Source organism: Antedon bifida, chromosome 2 (assembly GCF_963402885.1).
Source record: "Antedon bifida chromosome 2, ecAntBifi1.1, whole genome shotgun sequence".
Taxonomy (NCBI): Eukaryota; Metazoa; Echinodermata; class Crinoidea; order Comatulida; family Antedonidae; genus Antedon; species Antedon bifida.
Genome location: NC_136227.1, coordinates 31,741,448 through 31,763,404, shown reverse-complemented (window position 1 = coordinate 31,763,404; position 21,957 = coordinate 31,741,448). Strand labels below are relative to the sequence as shown.

The 21,957-nt window shown below is 34.8% G+C and overlaps 4 protein-coding genes across 6 annotated transcripts in view; 2 read left to right on the top strand and 2 right to left on the bottom strand.

The window, feature by feature from the left end:
• Positions 1–10,252, top strand: part of LOC144834589 (uncharacterized) — a 36,509-nt gene extending 26,257 nt beyond the window's left edge. Inside the window, exons 20-30 of one of the 3 annotated variants that reach the window (XM_078689443.1) lie at positions 334–473; positions 873–1,449; positions 1,650–2,373; positions 2,990–3,168; positions 3,403–3,585; positions 4,029–4,136; positions 4,452–4,612; positions 4,755–5,187; positions 5,843–5,941; positions 6,510–7,288; positions 7,982–10,252. In XM_078689443.1, the coding sequence (XP_078545569.1) occupies positions 334–473; positions 873–1,449; positions 1,650–2,373; positions 2,990–3,168; positions 3,403–3,585; positions 4,029–4,136; positions 4,452–4,612; positions 4,755–5,187; positions 5,843–5,941; positions 6,510–7,288; positions 7,982–8,689 (4,091 nt within the window). In that variant the 3' untranslated portion in view covers positions 8,690–10,252. Of the gene's footprint in view, positions 1–333; positions 474–872; positions 1,450–1,649; positions 2,374–2,989; positions 3,181–3,402; positions 3,586–4,028; positions 4,137–4,451; positions 4,613–4,754; positions 5,188–5,842; positions 5,942–6,509; positions 7,289–7,981 lie in introns of all 3 variants that reach the window. The other 2 variants (XM_078689442.1, XM_078689444.1) reach the window with 2 other exon arrangements.
• A 480-nt stretch (positions 10,253–10,732) lies between these two features.
• LOC144834623 (ribosome maturation protein SBDS-like) lies at positions 10,733–12,726 on the bottom strand. The gene is made up of 4 exons (XM_078689505.1): positions 12,538–12,726; positions 12,114–12,243; positions 11,631–11,831; positions 10,733–11,178 (listed from the first exon to the last, which is right to left on the bottom strand). Exons 1-4 carry the CDS (start codon positions 12,663–12,665, stop codon positions 10,879–10,881), a joined length of 759 nt encoding a protein of 252 aa, XP_078545631.1. The 5' UTR covers positions 12,666–12,726; the 3' UTR covers positions 10,733–10,878.
• A 102-nt stretch (positions 12,727–12,828) lies between these two features.
• Positions 12,829–18,210, top strand: LOC144834587 (clathrin heavy chain 2-like). Its single transcript, XM_078689440.1, has 8 exons — positions 12,829–12,965; positions 13,592–13,811; positions 14,879–15,034; positions 15,445–15,569; positions 15,802–15,975; positions 16,267–16,380; positions 16,692–16,862; positions 17,353–18,210. Exons 1-8 carry the CDS (start codon positions 12,915–12,917, stop codon positions 17,461–17,463), a joined length of 1,122 nt encoding a protein of 373 aa, XP_078545566.1. The 5' UTR covers positions 12,829–12,914; the 3' UTR covers positions 17,464–18,210.
• A 1,439-nt stretch (positions 18,211–19,649) lies between these two features.
• LOC144836228 (elongator complex protein 4-like) lies at positions 19,650–21,662 on the bottom strand. The gene has a single exon (XM_078691478.1). The coding sequence runs from the start codon at positions 21,635–21,637 to the stop codon at positions 20,390–20,392; it is 1,248 nt and encodes a 415-aa protein (XP_078547604.1). The 5' UTR covers positions 21,638–21,662; the 3' UTR covers positions 19,650–20,389.
• Between the last annotated feature and the right edge of the window lie 295 nt (positions 21,663–21,957).

The window sequence follows — 21,957 nt, the reverse complement described above, 5'->3', positions numbered from 1 at the left end:
CAAGATTCTACTCCAGTTCAATACAAAGGTCTTGGTAGATTTGGTGTCTAATTATACTCTAACAACAAGCTACTTGTTTTTTGTATAATCCAAAAATGGTCTCCATTTGGAAAGAAGAAGGGAATTGTCATTTAAATAAAAAGTGTTGGTTACTGTTCTATTGTGATTGTCACACATTGAGACTATTATGAAGATCTTTCTTTGGTATTGATTGTCAAGTAGTTGATTAAGTCAATTCATCTGATCTTATGGCATCCAAATTTCCTCAAATTAACAATTTTTTCCTCTATTTGTAACATTTTGATATACATTTTGTGATTTTAAATTGCATAGGTTTGATGGAGCATGGGCGTGACTGGGTTTCCATTTCTAAAATGGTTGGTTCTAAAACAGAATCGCAATGTCGCAACTTTTACTCCAACTATAAAAAGAAACTTCATCTCGAAGAAATCCTTGAAGAACATCGTAAAAACGTATGTCATTTTAGTTTTGTTATACAGTTATTTATTTTTCAATTTTATTAGGAATACTTTTGGCAATGTGTGTTTTTATAATGAACATTTATAATAATAAATATTAATTATAATCATACCGCTGATGAACTGTAGATTTTTTTTTATTGTTTTGTGATCAAAAGTTTAATTATTTATTTACTTGCTTACTACCAATGCAGTTGGGTCTTATAATAATTATAATATAATAATAAGTCTAATAATATCAATTTAAATTTTAATTTAATTATTTGATCAAAACTTTAATTATCTACTTACTTGCTATCTACTACCAACATAGATGAGTCTTATAATAATTCAAATATAATAAGTCTAATATAATAAATAATGTCAATTTAATTTAAATTTAATTATTTATAGGTTTCTGGTGATAAAACAGCAGGAAGCTCAACCATTGATTTCTCTTCCGATGATGAGTCGGACGTAGATAGTGATATGGATTGTAGCACGGACACGGCAAGTGCTAGTGAAAGCGAAGATACCTCAACTTATCAAAAGAACGATAAACAATTAAATAAAACTGAACATGATACAAAGACTAGTGTTAAAACATCTGAAACAAATACTGAAAAAAAACCACTGGAAAATTCAAACGATATAGATTCAAAAATTAAAATAAAATCGGAAGAGACTAAAATGGAAGTTGATATTGTAAATGTGGATATAAAGCAAGAAGACGATGATTCTAGCGCTACGTGTAGCGCGGACGAAGCGCCACACGCCGCAGATTTGTTTGATAAAACGTGCGAAAAAACATCTGATAATAAAATGAGTGTTAGCTCAAGCGGTGATAAAGCAGTTAAAGTAAAGGAGGAAGTTATAAAGATCGAACCAGGTACTACGGAGCAACCGACTAGTACATTCTCTAGCTTACAGGATAATATGAACAGATTTAACATCAGGGATCTCATCAACTCAGCCATTGATAAACATCTTGGTATGTATGTTTCCATATGTCCATATACGGACATGATGATGTCATATCACTACCATATTTGGGCATATCACCACCATATTTGGGCACATCACATTTTTTTGTCAAAGTAGTTTGATAGTGTAGACGGAGCTTTATAGAGTGTGAGTGTTTCTAATATTACAGCCAAATATTTAAATATAATTTTTTTTTTGTTACCGCAGCAAAACCAACTCCAATTGATGTAACCTCAAAAGAATCTACTTCCTTGACTACAAAAAGCCACACACCCAAAGATGCCAAACCATCTCACGCTTTGCTATCGAACATGGACCCAAAAGTTAACCACGTAGACAGACGTGAAAGACAAACTGTTGACAGGCGTACGCCTAGTCGGCCAGATTCCCGAGAGTCTGTTGTGAAAATGAGACCTAGATCTTCCGACTCTAATTCTGGATTCTCATCCCCACACATAGTCCACACATCGCAACATCAAGAACGTCATCGGCGAGACCTTTACGAACGCCCTCAAGAACAGTTAGAAGATCCACATGCGAGACAACAGTTTGCATATTATGGTCATGCCGGTTTTCCCAGTTATCATGGTTATGAGAATCTAATAGAGAGAGGACATCCAGCTGCTAATATGGACGCATATAACAGGTCGTCGCGAATGTATGTCTCAAAAACAGAATCACCATACCCCTTGATACCATCGCCTCTAGCCACCCAAGATAGGGAATTGTTACTAAGGCAGGCTAGAGCTACTCCCACTGGGATGCCAAAAGTGTCGATGCCACCTCCGCCACCTCTTAAGCCTAGTAAATCACCTAAGCCTATAAAGGATGAGAAAGTATCGCCTACGATACAGATGGTGCATGCCGTGCCTGGATCTATTACTCATGGTACACCTAACAATTATCCAAGGTCATCACCATCACCCAATAGGTTCGTAGTCTTTTGTTTTGATTGACAGTTGTCTGTTTATATAATATATATATATATAAATCCAAAGGCAAATTACTGAAAAAATGCTGGATCTCAATAGAGATACAAAAAAAAAGTGAAAAGCTAAATCAAAACGATAAAGTAAAACAGCCAGAAAAATTAGCAGAGCTTTCGGGCAACACTAGCCCTTCATCAGTGCAAGTGAAGGAATATATAAATTATGTATACAGTTGGAAATGCAGACCCCCTTAGTTACCTCTATGCACCTTCAATATAGTACAGTGAGAAAGCACCAATTTGTATTATTTTTAATACAGAACCCCTAAAGAAACCTTTATGACCAAACAAAGTGTCCCCTTAAGCTTGGTTCCCACTGGCGATGCAACGCAACGCAAGTGATTTGACCAATCACAAGCGATGGATTATTCGAACAGTGGCTTGTCATTGGTCAACTCGCTTGTGTTGCGTTACATCCTTGTGTTGTGTCTCTCTAGTGGAAACCAATCATTAGTAAGGGTGTCTCTTGAATAGGGACTGGCTGTGTACAGTTGTTATAAGGAGTGTCCCCTTAATAGTGATGTACTCTATTTTACAACTGTTCATTTTCTTTCTACAGGGTACCTAAAGGAACACCAGTCAGGTATGATGCCCATCTGATGCAACAAGCCCATCATCAGCTATCGCCCAATCAGCACCAAGGTGGCTCTATCACTCATGGTACGCCAATTGGGCCAAAAGAAACAACATCAGTGGGATCCATAACAAAAGGGATTCCCATTAAGCAAGAACCAAGAGGTACAATTAAAGGTTGATATTCTTTTACTTTCTTTGAATTTTATATAAAATATGTCAACTCCCCAAATAATGTCCTTTGGGTTGGCCCAAAATATTGGGTTTTTTACAAGTCTAGTTTGTAGAGTGAACTTTAAATAGCAGGATTTATAATTGGAAGTCGTCTTTAATTTAATTGAAAAGATACCTGTGATTGTTAAGGATTTTACTTATTTGTTCCCTTTTTACTTTAAACAGGAAGCCATTATGGTAGCCATGAAAGCCAACGAAATATGCAAAGGGAGTATGAACATGCCACGCATCACAGGGACAGAGAGACGAACGCAAGTCTATATGAGGCCAGTTTACGAGCGGCTCAACGACGCGAGAGCCCCGTTACAAAATACGAAGGCCGGGCCGTCTATGAAGCTCATTCTAAAGGTATAATGTCGGCTAGATTATGAGTGTTGTTGTTTCCCTAGTCACACACTGACTTAAGCTCAGTCTACACTATCAAACTTTATGTAACAGAAAAATGTGATGTGCTCATATATGGACATGATGATGTCATATCACTACCATATTTGGGCATATCACCACCATATTTGGCACATCACACTTTTTTTGTCACATAGAATTTTATAGTGTAGACAGAGCTTTAGAACTGTGTATTGTAAAGTTTCTATGCAACAAATAGGTAGCACTTCATTCCAGTATTAGCATGCAAGGCCTTATTTAATGCATGCTTCTTAATTGCCCACTACTAGCCCACATACCATTTTATTAGACATGCATCGGGCTAGTGCTAAATCGATATTTAGAAATGCTATTATACTGTGATGATTATCATTGCACTGCAATCAATCAATCTTGTTGTATATTAGGAGGGAGTGGTGATGGCCACAGTATGTATAATGTACATTACCCTCATGGAGCTCAAGAGATGGCACTCTCTAGGGGACAGTTTGACAGCTCTAAAGAGACTCTAGCAGGTTAGTTGGAGATGGCTTGCTTGCTCACGGATGCTTAGTTCACATGGATAGGGTCACTCAGCTGTCTTTTCCCCCACCCAAAATTTTATTTCAACTTTCAACTTTCAACTCTGCTTAAATTTCACTATGTTTTTTGTAGCTACCCTGCTATAAATAACTGGTCTATGTAAGAGATTGATAACTTATAATATGAGCGCCTACAAACGGAGTTTTTATGGAATGAGTATGAACTCAAGTTTTTGAATATGACAAATTTATACCACTTACAACCTATATGGTAACGAAATACAAAAAATGGTTTTATTTTTTGTTTAGGTGATTTTCTGACTGCTAAGAAGATGAGACATTTACCAAGTAGTAGTGGAAAAGACCGTCCATCATCACCTCCTAGAGCGCCTCCTACGCCTACAAATAAGACACCTTACTCTCAACTCGAAGCAGCCCACTTACCACCTCACATGCTCTATCCCCACCAGGTATTTTTTTGTTTGTTTTTAGTTTCAAATATTATTTATATTTAACAGTTTTGATTTTTGTTTAAACTTCCCAACTTCCAAAATTAAGTGATATTTTAATTATGTGAGAATATTATTTGTGTTTTTTATCTTTGTATTTTAGGGAGGTCTGATGTACATACAAACAGGTTATCTGCCAGTCCACCACATGCCTGCACAGTACATACCCATCAGCCACCCTGCATCACCTCATGTTCTACCCCCTCACCCTCACACTTCCCTTGCTCATATTCCGCAAGGTCCTCCTGATGCTAGGCCTCAATCTTCAGGAGCCCAACATCGGGAGGTTTACATGGATTATCCTGGTGGACCACCTAGACATTGGCCTGGTGTGTCACCGCATGACCAGGCTAGGTTGAGCTCTGGAAGAGGAGCTAGCCCAGGTGCACAGGCACAAGCGAGGATGCATGGGCAGCCACCGTCGATGGGTAGCATCATGCAGGGAACGCCGATGCGAGTGGGGCCTAGCATCATGACTGGTACGCCAAACCATGAGTTGAAAGCTGCAGCCAGAGTGAGTGCAGACAGTAGTAGTGGTAAGGAATATTTTGTTTATTTGCATTCTATATTAAAACCAATCGTAGAAATAAGGAGGTGTTTCACCACAATTACAATGCAATGAAGCTATTACAATATTTCTGACATTACTGATATCACTGATAACAATATACTGTACCGACATTTCTGATACCAGTATACTGATATTACAGATACGAATAGCATTCAGACATTACTGATAATATAATGTAAAGACAGTACTGATACCAAAATAGTTTAACAGTACTGATACCAATATACTGATATTACTTATACCATTCTGACATTACTTATAACAATATACTGTACCAACATTTCTGATACCAATATACTGATATTACTGATACTGATAGCATTCTGACATTACTGATAATATAATGTAAAGACAGTGCTGATACCAATATACTGATATTACTGATAGTGAGAGCATTCTGACATTACTGATAATATAATGTAAAGACAGTACTGATACCAATATACTGATATTACTGATAGTGAGAACATTCTGACATTACTGATAATATAATGTAAAGACAGTACTGATACCAATATACTGATATTACTGATAGTGAGAGCATTCTGACATTACTGACAGTACTGATAACAATATTATGACATTACTGATGCTGATAACATTTTGTAATCATTTACCAGGTTCTCGGAGCAAGTCTGTTGCCATACAGCCTACTGGAACTGAGGCATTTCAAGCTCTCATAAATCTAGCAACATCGTCCGAAGATAGAAAGAACGATGGTGGGTGTCAACTTTACAATCTATAGAAATAAATAAATTAACTAATATTCATGCCATATAACTAATACAAATGACCTCGAATTAATAAAAAGACAATATAGATAATAGAGTGTGTGCTACAACTTATGAAAATCCCCTATGATTTATAAACATATAAAAATTGCGCTAACAATTAATTTAAACATGCCCTAAAACTCAAAAAATGCCCGACAAAAATTATAACAAGACAGTAGAATTAGAAGAGGTATTTCTAGATGTGTAACAACTAAAAACGCCTCCCTAAAGCTCTGTCTACACTATCAAACTTTATGTAACAAAACAATATGATGTGCCCATAAATGGACATGATGATGTCATATCACTACCATATTTGGGAATATCACTACCATATTTGGGCACATCGCACTTTTTGTCAAAGTAGTTTGATAGTGTAGAAAGAGCTTAATAGATGGTAGAGATGACCTATGACATATAATTATAATATTATTATTATTAATAATGCAGTAAAGTTTCCTATTTAAAAACGCATGATGACTAGTCTTAATGTCGTTAATTTGATATTTTTCAGATAAGCCATCAGGAACAAAAGCTGGAAAGCGAACGGAAAGATCAGATGCAAATCCAAATGAGAGCCATTTCTCATCTCGCCGGCCTGTTGCTATGGTTGAACCGTCAACTCGGAACCAATCCCCTAGCAAACAGAGAGTAGATACGGTCAGGGAAAATAAGCCAGACTCATCATCGGAGGATTGCTCACAAAGAGAAAGAAAAAAAAATACCAATACGAGCTATTCAGCAATTATAGCAGCTTTGTTTACACATGAAAATAAAGGTGGAAGTGATAATAAGGAAACCGGGAAGGATGGTCCTTCAGGAGGAACACCAATAACGGCTGCAAATCTAATTGAAGTGATAATAAATCAATCAATAAACCAACAATCTGATCAGGATGAAGCAGAAAATAATAAGAAACCACGGCAGCAGGAGTCTGCCAGTTCTAAAGGCAAAGCCGCTGAAGATAGACCAGCAGTTGGTTCTTCAATTGGAGATGTGAAGAAACCATCGACGACTGCCTCTTGCCCCGATTCCTCACAAATAACACTTTCTGAACATATAGACTCAATTATCTCGCATTATGAATCTCCGGCTGCGTCGTCGGATGTTGTGTCTCAGGGAAATTCACCAAACCCGTCTTCTATGAGAGATCATTCTGCGACCGTTGATACTACAACCGTACCTTCCTCGAGTAAGACGTCAGTTGAGGCAAGCTCCAGTACTGGTTCTAAGGAGACGTCTAGGAGTGTGAATGAAGCAGAAGCTACATCTTCATCCCAAGTACCATACAAAGTGAGTCAAATGTCTATGCACTTTACTGAACTCTTACGTAGCACCCTTACAAGCTCATCACCTACTGAAAACTCGCACTCAAGCACAAAGAAACAATCGCCTCCTGCAAGGAGGTTTGATTTGCCCTCTAGTGGTTGTTTAGCCCCTGATAGTCGAACAAAAGATGGGTTTGGTGCTAGTAGGGGCGTATCCCCAAGCTCAACATCAGCTTTGCATAGGCAGCCTGGAAAGTCTCCTGACAGACCCCTTGTTGAGAGTAGCCAAGATATGGTGCTAAAGAACAGAGTCTATGGCTCTGATAGAGATAGTTTGTCACCTAGAAAACATCTAGAAAGTAGTTTACATCAGGGGAAACCCATGCATTTATCATCTCCTCGGAACAATCCAACTGAGCTTTTAGGTCAATGCCATGCTTCCTCAACCGGTGGTGGAAATAGGTCAGGTCATTCACCCTCACGGAAAACCTTAATGGATAATCAGACAAGGACTGCAGTATTACAGGGTAGAAACTGTAGCCCAAAAGCTGATAGCCCTAAGCCTAGCTCAGCGTCGACTGAGGGCCTGCCTTCTAGAATGCCATCAGTCGGGAGTCATAATCGTACTCCACCAAGAACGCTTGCTAAGCCTGTAGTTATAAATAATGTACCACTGAAGATGAGCAGCTGCAAGACTAATAACACATTGTCATTTCAGTTTGATCTGCAGCAAGCTATGGAACATGTGATTGATGCTCAATTGAGACATGAACGCAATGATAACAAACAAATTCGGATGGACGAATACGTCACACGATTGGTAAATGCGGAATTTAGTGGCTCAAGCAATCGGCAGAATCCGCCGCCTGACAACAGTAGTTCGTCAAAGAACACTGGTGCCAGTTCTTCGGAGGACGTTCGACCAGACACATCTTCTGGTTGTAGACCCTTACATGGGAATGCCAGACCAGATGCTTACGACACAGAGGTGTCAAATAGTAAGAGAAGTACTTTATTAGAAGCTGCTCCATCAGGTTTGGCTGCAGCTAAGAACTCTGAAAAGATAGTTTCTAGTCATAATCCTGTAGTGGCTGCACAGTCTTCAACTGTAGACGATTCAGGCCAACAAGTGCAGTCACATTACCCAGGCTCTTCCCAAGTTAACTATCCCTTAGCGAATCAATATCGATATTCTGCATTATCCATTTTAAATATTGGAGGACCACCATCTGGGATAGCACCATCCGGGATAGCACATCCTATGCCACATCAAAATCAATCTCTCCATGTTCCTCCGACACACCCAAGCCAAACCAGTAGCCCTTCCCCTGGGTTAGGGGCTGTGAAGCAAGTAGCAGGCTACCGGGACAAAGAGCCTCAACCTCTGCTTTCCTCTCAGTATGAAACCCTATCGGATAGTGATTAAACAAATTCCCAGGCCTACCATCATTCTAGTATAAAAACCTAACTATTTTAAATTCAATGCTATTTTGGTAAAGTTTTATATCCATAAGCCTTGTCTAGACTATCAAACTAGACAAAAAATGTGTAATATGTCCTAATAAGATAGTGATAGGACATCATCATGTACATAATGGGCACAGCACAAATTTTTTGATGTTTGATGTGTAGACAAAGCTTTACAATACATTTTTTTGTTTTTTTTTGTTTCTGTTCGATGATTTTATGGTATACATATTATTGTTGCACTACATGCTTGGGTTGTATTATTACCTTATTATGTTATAAAATGTTGCGCTATATAAAAATGTTTGACACCACTAACCTTATTATTATGTTGTATACCCTTGCAATTAGGTAATGACTAAAAAAATGGTACAGTAGTCAAAACTTCTAACAAAGGATGAGAGAACAAATAATAATAATAATAATATAGGGGTGGACTGTACCATTGTATTCTTAGGATGTGTTGTAGAAAGAATAATTTCTATGTTGGAAATAGATAATTGTATAAATACAATATGTATTGTTAGGTGCTTAAGAGTTATAAAGTAAGCAGGGTGTTGAATATTCATGTGTAAATATTCATGAATATTCATGTATAAATGATTGACATGAGTGATAATGTAAAATAAATCTGTATATAAGTAATGTTTATATCATGTTTAAGGTACGCGTTTCCTACAATTATAAAAAAAAAATGCTTAAACACTTTTCAACATTTATTTGCATGAAACGTGGCATCAGTGCTGTAAAAAAAAATGGTTTTATCTTTGTGTAAAGCCCTGTTTACACTTTCAAACTATGATGTGCCCAAATATGGTAGTGATTTGCTCAAATATGGTAGTGATATGACATCATCATGTCCATATATGGGCGTACTTTTTTTTGTCGCATAAAGTTTGATAGTGTAGGCAGAGCTTAAAGGAGTTGTCAAGTTTTGGTGCCAGTAAGGGGCTCTTCCTGCTTCAGAACAGGAGCATGTTACAGCTCTCTACCATACCCCCTACTGCCATTTCTTTCTCCACTAGTCCCCCCTCTGGCACCAATCCTGGAAAGTACATCCGTTCAGGGCTGTAAAGTGTTGCTTTTCGATCAAGGTATAGTTATTTTGGTTTTTTTCCACTGCTATTTTTCGATTTTTAAACATTTGAATTTTATTTGAATATGTTCTTGGGTAAAATACAAGAAAAACAATACAATTATGATATACAAATTGATACACACAAGAGCATATAAACAATTAATTTTTTTAGACCCTTTGAGCCAATAATACATAACACCTAATATGCAGTACATTGATTTAAGCCGCTATCCTTTCCCCATTCAAATCACAGGTTCACTAACATTTTACAGCCCTGAATTGAGATATTGCACTTGCTATCAACGCTACAGTTCGCAAGCTGCAGTGTCTCAAGGTAATTTTATGTTCTTGCTGAGGCACACTATAATGAGTTACATAAGAAGCTTTGTAACTTGCTGTTATATGTAAAGCATATGTTGAATAAAAACATCATATTTGACCAAATTGTGTGTATTAAATTTTGTTTAAGGTTAGTGGAATATTTATTCTTTAGTTGTATGGTAATTTATGTTCCATTTTTGTCAACATTGGACAACCCTTAAAGATGTATTGTCCCCCAAAAACATGAAAAATGAAGATTAATTAAATCAGACTTTAAATATGTTATTTTGTAGTTTTAATAAAGTTAATCACTTCAATAGAAAAAAAAAACGGAAAAAAGTTATGAAATGACAAAATTAATGGTTAAATTCAACCAAAAATTCATTGGCTGGCAGCCAATTTGACCATTTTTTGCTTTAAATTACATTTTTTTCAGGTAAATACATTTTTTTTTCGATCCAATTTTTGGTCAAAGTGGATAACTTTTATGTTACATTAAAATGGAATACTCAACAAAAAATGTTTAAAGAATTATTTTTTCAGGGGGACAATACATCTTTAAGTGAAAGTATAATTAACAGTTACAATAGACATGATTCAGTTTTATTGTATATAAAATCTTTTATTTTATTGTTACTCATTTTACATACAGTATAAGTAGGCTTTCATTTCCAATATAATTATACAATAATCATGCAGTAGGCATTACTTTCAATGATAACCCTAAAGGTCATTGTATGTCACCAAGTTTATTCTAATCGTTCATCTCCTTCCTCAACATCTTTTAAACTGAGCACCTCAACACGACCTTTGCCCTTTGTTCCTGACCTTACAAGCTCTTCAACATCTTTATAAACACCTGGATCCACAAGGCAAACCAACTCTAGTTCATCGTCAAATTCTTCTGATTCTACTTTTGACATCAACGGTGCTAGTCTGTCTTTGATCTTCTTTGCTTCCTTGCTTGGAATACCAATTCGTAACCTCATCTGTGCTCGTGCTATCTGGAAGTTTTCTGTTTCTTTCAGCTTTTTGATAACTTCTAAAGCCTGAACAATAAAATTAATCAATAAACTAGAAGCAACATAAAGTAACACCTTCCTCTCTCCTATGCACATTAAATGGAATTACTCTCTAGTAAAAATAATGATGATTGCAAATCTATATTACTTGGCAAAAATAATAATAATTTTGCTAAGTATAGTACTGTACTTTGTTTGTTAGCACGATAGCGTCCACAATGTTTAAGTTATCGTCCTAAATGTTTGGGTGTTAATAGGTGTATACTTACAGAACATGCCTATTGATTTTCAGGAAAATTGATATATTGGTGATGTCACAAAAGCTTATATTAAAATCTGACTTGCCTGTATCTTCCATATGAGATATGATATAGCACACCCTCTGTATTCCCTGATATATTTTGACAAGTACTTCACTCAGTTTCTGAGTGCTTTCATTTATTATAATTAGTAATAATAATAAAAAATGCAATACTGACCTGTTGTTTAGCATTTCTTGTTGGCTTAACAGCATAATGTACATCTTTCATAGCCCTTTCTATGATGCCCACTGTGTAGGGGCGTTTTGTCTCCGGATTGATGCATTTATCGGCTACAATTGTTGCTATATCTCTGAACATCGATTCCAACTGTTGATGCCGCTCTTTTTCAGACACTTGTAGTTCTCCTTTTGCTAAAATCTAAATGAAATATATTCACTTTATTAATATTAATAATGAACATTTAATGAAAAAAAGGAATCAATGCTTGACCACGCTAATTATATAGGTCTTGTAACCAGTGGCATAACGCAGAGGCCTGAGGCCCCTGGTTTAGGAACCCTAAAGTGGCCCTCCAACACGTTTTAGACTTTTTCAACATATAATAATGCCTGTTTTTTCCACTGGGCACTGCTGGGTTTAGCCAGTAAGCGCTCATAGCAGTTACGCGGCCTCTGATTGTAACTTCTGCTATTGTTGTACCTTCAAGCAGATTTCTGTTGAGTCTTCTGTAGAGAACGCTTTCTGTAAGTCTTCTTTCTTTGCAACTTGTCCTTTCGATACATTGGTGAATATTGTATGAGTTTGTAAAACTTCATCAATATCTTTTTCACTGTGAATTGAAAACAAAAATAGTGTTGATTAATTTAATGACCGACAGTGAATGAATATAAAATTATTATAAAAAATAAAAGAGTTTTAACATGTCCAATTAATAATTAAATTAGACGAGAAAAAGCAGCGTAATCTTGCGCATCAAAATATTGTAACTTAGGCCCTATGTCTACCCCCACCACCCTAGGCCTTTGTCGAGCTAGATGGATGGGAAATCCCATGGTCCATGGAGGGAAATCCACTAACACTACAGTACTGGCTAGCCTAGAGTAGAGAGGGAGGTTTTACTTACACTTTGTTTCGCCATGATATAACTTTATTTTTATAACAAGCAATCTCAAAACGTTTCCCTGCTTTTTTCATACGAACTATTGCTATGTTCGTTAATCTAATCTGATTTGTTGGCGTAAATATTGACATTTTGGAGAAAGTTTTACTAACAAATGTGAGCAGACTAGTATTGCACAATCAACCAAAACAAAAATAATAGCTTTCAAATTATTTTCTGACAATATCGCCACCAATCTGTTAGTTATTTTTAGTAAAGCTACCTACCAGAAAATCACTGAAGCATAGCAAGAATAGTACAACTCAGATTTTTCCGAGGAAAAATCTGATTAACTTTCAGACTTTCAACATGATAACATAAAGTAAAAAATAAACCAAATCATGGATGGTTCGAAAGAAAGCCAGCTAATTCACATTGAACCGATTACGCAGGTAAATACATTTGTGTTGATTTATTGTAGCAGGTTAAGCTAGCTAGCTAGCCTAGGCCTTACCTCATTTTCTTGCTCACTCACCTATCCATCCATTGGAGTTTCCTCCCATCAATCAACCATGATGGAGGTGTCAACCATGCATCATTAAAGAGTCGCATGCCTGGTTTTTATAGTAAAATCTGAAATATTTGTTCTACGTCTATGGCCAGTCAGGTCCTGGACCATATAAGTGTGCTCCAATTTGTAATTTAGGCAAAATTTGGCTTCTTCTGTAATTAATATAATTTAATATTGTTTATTGTGAATATGTAAAATTTTTATCTAAAAAAGAGGCATTTTCACTTAATATTTTCCTTTCATAGTAAAATATCACTATCAATTTAGAAGCAAGATTTGATAAAATGTCAATATAGTTTATTTGTGACGCTATTCTTTGGCAAAGAGGAAGAATAACAAGAATATTCTTTTATCAAATTAAGTAAATGTTAAAAATAAAATTAATAACTTTGCGACTTCAAATTACTTTATTGTATTTGTTATTATTTAAAAAATGATTTAAAAAAATAACATTGAACAGTATCATTCATTCTTAATTTAAAGGATTACCATTTAATTTGTTTTCAGCTTGTTCATCATGGAATCAAGGCAGATCATGTGACATTTCCCCGTGTAACAATGTCGTCCAATCGCTGGCTCTGCTGTCGACATACAGATAAAAAGAAAAAAGATGTTGAAAGAGTTACAGCTTTAAATTTAACACGCAAACAACCACGAGCACTGTCTTGGCCAATCACTGCTGACTCTGCTATGATGAATCCCCGCAAACCTTGGCTAGCTCTTAAAGGTACTAAAGGTTTCAGAAATAAAATATTCATAATATTTATGTATTGTAGCACCATTGTGATGTAGTACAACATATATCCAGTAAAACCCATGATGGGCCTGTAAATTCAACCCTTTTTTGTGAATTTGTAGATACACATTCAGTTTTTTTAATTGTATGATTCACTTACTCATTCTTTTAAGTTTCGTTTCCTTTAACACATCCTTGACTTCCGTCATTTTAGGCTAAAACTTCCTTTAATTGCTATTATTAGTCATATTCATCTTATTTAAATTATTCTGACATAGAAATCTATATTCAAAATTGAATAATCCTTGTGTTTGTGCATCCATGCACTGTTGATTGGCTGATGACATAATACTTTACTTCATTAATTCATTAAGTTGTGGGTCCAAGGTCCAATCTTTCTACATGTAAAATCCTTATATAATTTGTGGTGGCCCAGTAGTTTGTTGGGTGACAAGCTTACCTATAATATAAGGGTCCTAAGTTCAATCCCTTGATAATCATATTTATGCATTTATATTGTGCCTTCAATGTGAAGTTAATTGGCATAAAAGCTGTTACAAACAATTATTACAATAATTAATTTAAATAGATCCAATCGTATAGCACGTCTTATTGTATTTAATCAGTAGTAATTATTCCGAATTTTTAAAATATTGAATAAATCATTAATGAATGTAAAAACATTTATACCGTATATCCTTGGGTATAATCCCACTTCGAGTCTAATCCCACCTCCTGCTTTATGTCTAATTTCACAAACAGCAATATCCCCGGATATAGTCCCAGTATTGACTTGACTGGTCTGGATGTAGGCCTCTCTTTAGCCAGTTCAGATAAGTTTTTACAAGATATGCTTACCAATCATTTTTTTCCTAAACCAGGGTTTCCCCGGGTATAGTCCCACCCCCTAAAGTCTGCCCAATTTCGTGTTCTAGAGGGGTAGGGTTATACCAGAGGATATACAGTATATAAAAGTATAAATATACTTTATATAGGTTTATTGTCAACTATAATTACTGTATGTAATGGTGACATTTTTGTTTTATTTTTTCTGTCAGTTGAGAGTTATTTCCAAGTATTCAACGTAATTGCTCAGAAGCAACTGCATTCGTGTTCACTTAGCGATGACATCATCTTCTGGTGCTGGATTAACGACAGTATTATTGGCATGGTAACAGACAGAGCTGTGTATCACTGGGATGTTTCAGGCTCTGGTAAGTTGACCTTTGACTCTACATTGGATATATTTCATTTACAATACTGTATATTCAATTCAAATTATTCCGGATTTCACATGAACAATGCACATAATAAAATAACACGTATGCTAGATCAGGGGATTCCCACAGCGAACTCAATCACTTTCGATGGGATGTCCCAGCACTTTCATTCAATAAAGTTTATACACTATCAAACAAACTGTCTACACTATCAAACAAATTTTACAAAAAAAGTGTGATGTGCCCAAATATGGTAGTGATATGCCCATATATGGTAGTGATATGACATCATCATGTCCATATATGGGCACATCACATTTTGATAAAGTTTAGACAAGGCTTAAAACAATGTATATTCTCATTTCGTATTTTGTTTATTCAAACGTTTATACTTTTACTTACAGGTTCTGAACCACCAGTACTGATGTTCTCAAGAAACAAAAAATTAAGTTTTTGTCAAGTTGTTAGTTACAAAACTGACAAAACTGGACAATGGTTTATTTTAGTTGGTCTTACCAGAGCAATAGAGGTATTTTATCAAGTACATTATTGTCATTAGGTATTTTCGTTGATGAAAATTACAGTAGTAAGGTGACGATGAATTTGTTAAGCTGGGTCATCAGTTTTGTTTGGATCACCTCAAGTTATGCCTAGTAACCACAAGTTATATCCTTTCATCCCAACTTACGCCCAATCACCCCAAGTTATGCACCTTAAGTTATGTCAAGTTAGGCTTTAGTGTATATATATTATGATTTCAGACTGGGGACTGCAATGCAATACGTGGTTATGTTCAAGTTTACTCAACAACGTACCGCTGCAGTCAACTGATTGAAGCACAAACTGCGAACTTTTCAAGTTATAAATTCTCAGGCAATGTGGCACCATCAACCGTCTTGTGCTTAGTGAATAGGCCTACAGGATCATATGGCAAGGTAATGGTAAATAGGATTTGGCAAGTTGTGTCATGTTATATAGCAGGACACAAACCTTTGTTCCTATTCTGTTGTTTCAAGATGTTCAAATATAGTATACAGTATTTTATTTATGCAATTTGAACTCATGTGATACAGATCAGATAACCTTTGTTGTCCCAGGATTGGAAATAATTTTTTGTTCTCATTTCTCAATCTCAAATTTGAAGACCTTCTGATGCTGTCTGGTTGGTATCTTGACAATATGCTTTACTCTGGTTCTTAGTTATTCTTATAATTTTGACATTACAGATCCATGTTATGGAACTCGGACCACACGTACCCGGAAATGCTTCCTTCAGGAATCTTACCGAGCCAGTCAATTTTAGTAAAGGCGGGAAATATGATATACCAATATCTGTGGAGGTAGGTTCTAAATATTTGCTATGCTATTACTTAGCACATTGTGCAGTCAAAAGGCTACAGATTAACCCCATTTGATGGCTAGGGTAAAGCTCTGCATACACTATCAAACTTTATGTGTCAAAAAAAGATGTGATGTGCCCATATATGGACTTGATGATGTTATATCACTACCATATTTAAGCATATCACTACCATATTTGGGCACATCAGACTTTTTTTGTAAACATAGTTTGATAGTGTAGACAAAGCTTAAGGAAGCAGATTTTTATTTTGAAATTTGATCTGGAAAAAGCCAATTATTTAATATTTAGGTATGTTGTGCCACTGGCTTAGTGTATGTCATGACAAAAGCGGGTTACGTGAAGGTTTGTGATGTGGAATCTGCCATGCACCTTTGTACTGCAAGGGCATCCGAGTTTACAGTGTTCCTTACTGTACCACACTCGGATAAAGGCATTATTGGAGTTAGCAGAAACTGTAAGGTAAGCTTAGTAATTTGATAATGTAAAGATCTGTCTACACTATCAAACTATCAAGTTCTTTCTTCAGATTTGTGCCATATCTTTAGCATTAAGCTCTGTCTACATGACTCAAACTTTATGTGACAAAGAAATTTGATGTGTCCATATATGTACACGATGATGTAATATCAGTACCATATTAGGGCACATCACATTTATTTTTGTAAAACTAGTTTGATAGTGTAGACAGAGCTTTACAGAGGTTTCAACTTTTAAAAATTAAATGGGAGCATTTATAAAAGCATAGCCAAACCACAGAGGGCACTATATATTTATAAAATACATCCAAACATAGAGGGTGATATTTAAACATTCTCATGTACAGTATCTATAGTAAATAGTTGGTATAGGAACTTAATAAGCATGACTTATGCCAGTATGTATTGTAGTATGTATAGTAGAGCAGGTTTCTGCAATCAATAACATGAATTTAACCTCTTTTATTTTGAAGGTGTTTCATATGACCGTTAAAGAAAAAGAACTTGTGAATCACATTAGGTCAACATTAAAACGACCAGCAATCGCAAATCGCTTAGAGAGGTCATTCAGTGGACAGTCATGACAAATAGCCAATCAAGATGAATACGTTCATCGACCAATCGTAACGCACCTCAGAGTGGTGTCGTCTTTCAGTGGCAAATCACAGGTGCCAAAGTGATTTATTTTCTAGTGGCAATCCTTAAGGAGTGCATTTGGCCAATCATATTAGACAACAGAGTGATGTCATGATTGATGAGTGGCCAATAAAGCAAGGCCGACGATCAAATATTCTCTTTCAACAGTACAGTATTTTAAAATTCCAAAAATTATATGTTTTAATCTTGCTTAAAGATTATGTTAAAAATTCAACTAAAAACATCTCTATAGATATTTAATACACTAAAAACATACCTGCAATCTCAACCATCTTTCAAATACACCTTCCTCAAAAACTCTAGTATAAACAAATAATTCTTTAGTGGCTTTCATATTTTATTACGGGTGCAAAACTCTTTTTAAACATTTTTTATCTTTCTAAAAATGTTTTTTTATCTCTTATTTTGTCAGGTACTCTTCTGGTAATGATAGTAATTGTGCAATAAATACATTACAACTTTTTCTTTCATTAATCGTCTTGAATAAACCGTACAGCTATAAAATCAATGTAATATTTAACTTAAGATAATCTAATCAGAATCTTCCATTTGTTAGAAAGGTAATTTTTTCAGCTGTCGTTCCGAGCTTCCAAATGTTTCCTTAAAAGAACGAGCGAGGTAAGATTTCTCTTCCTTGAATTAACTAAAGCTCTGTCTACACAGAACTAGTTTGACAAAAAAAGTGTGATTTTCCCAAATATGATAGTGATATGACATCATCATGTCCATGGGCACATCACATTTTTTTGCACATGATAAAGTTTGATAGTGTAGACAGAGCTTTACATTTTTGTCGGTATTTAAATCATGTTTTCGGTAATTCATAGATTCATACGTTTAATGCATGGTGCTAGAATTTGATTACATAGTATGACAATCATGAATATGCAAATTATATTTAAATTTGAATACATACAGGTGCTCAGATTCTGCCAACAACAATCTGATTCAAATTTAATCTGAATTCACATTTTATTTTTATTTTAACTTTTCGAAGATACAGGTGCTCAGAACATTAAAGATCTTGATTATTAAAAAAAGTTTGAAATTGTACAATAATTTTAAATTCAGTTTTATTACACGGTGAAAATTGCATTTGTTTTTGAGTAATAATCGATTTTTTCACCTTTATACTGTTTTGTGCAATTTTAGTATACTTAAATTTAAAAAAGAAGTGTTGAAATTTTAAAATAAAAACTAAGAAAATGTACTGCTGTACTATTAAGATGTATAAGTGGTTATATCAATGCATTTGTAAAAAGAAAATGATATGTTCTTCCATAATAATTTTTTAATTATTAAAAAGAGAAACTGGAATTGTACATATTCTATGTACATTACTTTCTGAAGTATTTTTGGAAATATTTCCTTGATTTTAAAAATGTGTTTTTACTGTTATACCGAAAGTTCGGTAACTGCTTTTTTAATTTTATTAAATTTTCATCTGTATTATCTTAATTGTATCTTTTAAGGAATGGTTTTCATTTATTAAAAAACCTGATATAGAAGGAGCATGGACCTAATTTAGGTTGTTAGCTGTTTGTTTAAAGGTGTATTGTCCCCCAAAAACATGAAAAATGAAGATTAATTCAATCAGATTTTTTCAGGTTATTTTTTAGTTTTAACAAAGTTAATCACTTCCGTAAAAAAAAATGTTTTCATTTATAAAATAACATAATAAATGGTTAAATTCAACCAAAAATCCATTGGCTGGCAGCCAATTTGACCATTTTTCGCTTTAAATTTCAGTTTTTTCAGGTAAATTAATTTTGTTTAGATCCAATTTTTGGTCAAAGTGGCTAACTATTATGAGACATTAAAATGGCATATTCAACAATAAAAATTTGAAAAAATATTTTTCAGGGGATAATACATCTTTAAATAGTCAACATGTGTATTTTATAGCTAAATAGTATTTAAATTATATAGTGTTTAGTTAATACTGCAGAAGGCTAATACAGTATGTTGTATGTATTATATTCATTGTAATATTTGTAATGTAGACCTATGTTAAAATAATAAAACTGTTTAGTTTAATATTAAATGTAAAAATACTACATGTTTTTCAATGTTTGTAAAAAGCTAATATATAAAGGAAAAAGTAACGAGTACAGATATTATGTAGTGCAAACCTAGGATATTTATAGATGTAATATATTTATTTGTTTTAATGAATTATTTAATCTCAAGTTGGACCACTTTAATATTTATTTTATGAAAGTTTTTAAGAAACGTCTTTCTGAAAAGTATTTATGTAATTAAAACAGACTTTTTACTTGGTTTAGAGGAAGCTCTATGTTGTTACCTTGTATAATTCATCTCCATATATTTCATTTAGTAATAGTATTCATGTTTGTTATCTTTCAATCAAACATATATTTTCAATATCAGTTCTTTCTTCAGATTTGTGCCATATCTTTAGCATTACAATGCAACTCTTATTTAAAAGGTGCTGCAATATTTTAATGCTTGAGTTTAGAAATCCCTTGTAACTGTATAGAAATATTCTTGTTAGTAATGTGAATGTATATACAGTACAATAAATATTGTAAAAACAACAATACTTCATATGTTGATTATTTGTATTTTATTTATTATTATTATTGTATTCACGAAATATCAAATAATTTATCATTGATTTTAGCTAGTTTTGTTATGCTGCCGAGTTCCGAGCTAATGTTATTTCAACTGATTTAATCTTTTAAGTACGTAACAAATTATGTGATAAATAAACAGAGCGGTTTAAAAAAACATTTTAATACTGCATATCTATAAATTATGGCAGTAAAGTTCTATTGAAATTGTCACACAGATCGGTCAAAATCACTTATTTGTGCTATCAACCAAACACTGTTAGAAATCCAATGAAGTGTTACTTGCGCCACCTCCTCCACATCCTTTGACAGTCTTCAAATGTTCACCCTGTGACCTACTAACCGTCTCTGATAAATCAGGAGGCAGATGTATTTTTTCTATTGAAAATTTCTTGCGCTTAAGTTTGAATGCTAAGTCTTCAGTATCTAGTGCATAGTTAGCAAGACAGTTCAGGCGTGGGATTTGAACCACATGAAATAAGCCATGATACTCCTTGAATGCTGGTGCCTTGTCCTCTCCAGCAAAAGACTCTAACCGGACAACATAGTCACAGAGTCTTTCTATTCTTCTGGAGTACATCTGCTGAAAGAGATGAGTTGGTACTGTTATGATGCATGCTGCTAAACTCTTTCTGATGGTTGCTCTCAATTGATGGAGAAACTGGCAGATGGCAGCATTTCCTTCAGCTGATCCACTATCTCCCCAAAGTGGTGATCCAAGAGATAGCAAAGCAAGTCTCAAAATATTCTTTGTGGCGGATGATATGGTCCTATTTGGTACTGTCTGTAAGTTGCAACCAGTAATGTCAATAACTCGTTTTATTTCTTTAAATAAGTGATCAAACTTGGCATTTGTGTCTTCTTCAGAATTGACATAATCTTCTTGTGAGCTTGTGGTCTCTTGGTCAAGACTTGTTTGACAATGTTGATAGCACCATAACTTCTCTTTATCAATTTTATTCCCCGGCATTGTCTTTGTGAGGTCATACACATGACCAAATATATTGGGTGATGTTGCCAATTCTGTTTTCAACTGAGGTAAGTTCTGGTACCGCCATGCAATCTCCATGTTTCCTTGAGAACCTTTGTCAATTACCATCTTCTCGGAACTACCAGAAGAACTGCCATGACCCTTAACCTCCCCGGGTGGATGGACATTTTGAGAGGTAGACAGTACACTTTCTACTGGACATGGCAATTCTGTAAGTAAACTATCAGGGTTTGGATCCAAACTTGACAGAAAGGAATAATGACCACACATCACGCCCTCTGCCACAAAATACTTCAGCATCAGGCGAGCAAAACTGGTGTACACATCCTCTTCAATCAGAAGAATGGTACCAACTGCAACACCTCCCCCTAAAATATGATCAAGCGAAGGGATGCCAGTTGATAGTAGAAGTTGACCATTGTGAAGAGATGGTCGAGTTCCTGCAATTTGAATCCCTTTACCTTGTCCCTTTTTCTGAAAACTTGAAACAACCCTTCCGCTACTGGGAGCTGCCATTTTATTAATATTTTATTTTAGTAACGGTCTATTTCACCGCAAAAGTATATATAGCCTAATGTTAATCTATACAATGAGTGATTTTACTTCCGTTTTAATAGAAAGGAAAACGGTCAATTAAAAAAGTAAAATAAATGCACAGAACAGTAAAAACAATTACTTATTATAAAGATATTATGATTTATAGAAACTCAATATGTTTATTTTAATCATTTAAATATTATTTAATTGTGTTTATTGTTTACTAAATGCTCGCAATGATAGTGTACAATCATAAAATTATTGTTTCTGAAGTTGCTTCTCATGTATTTTAGTAGCCA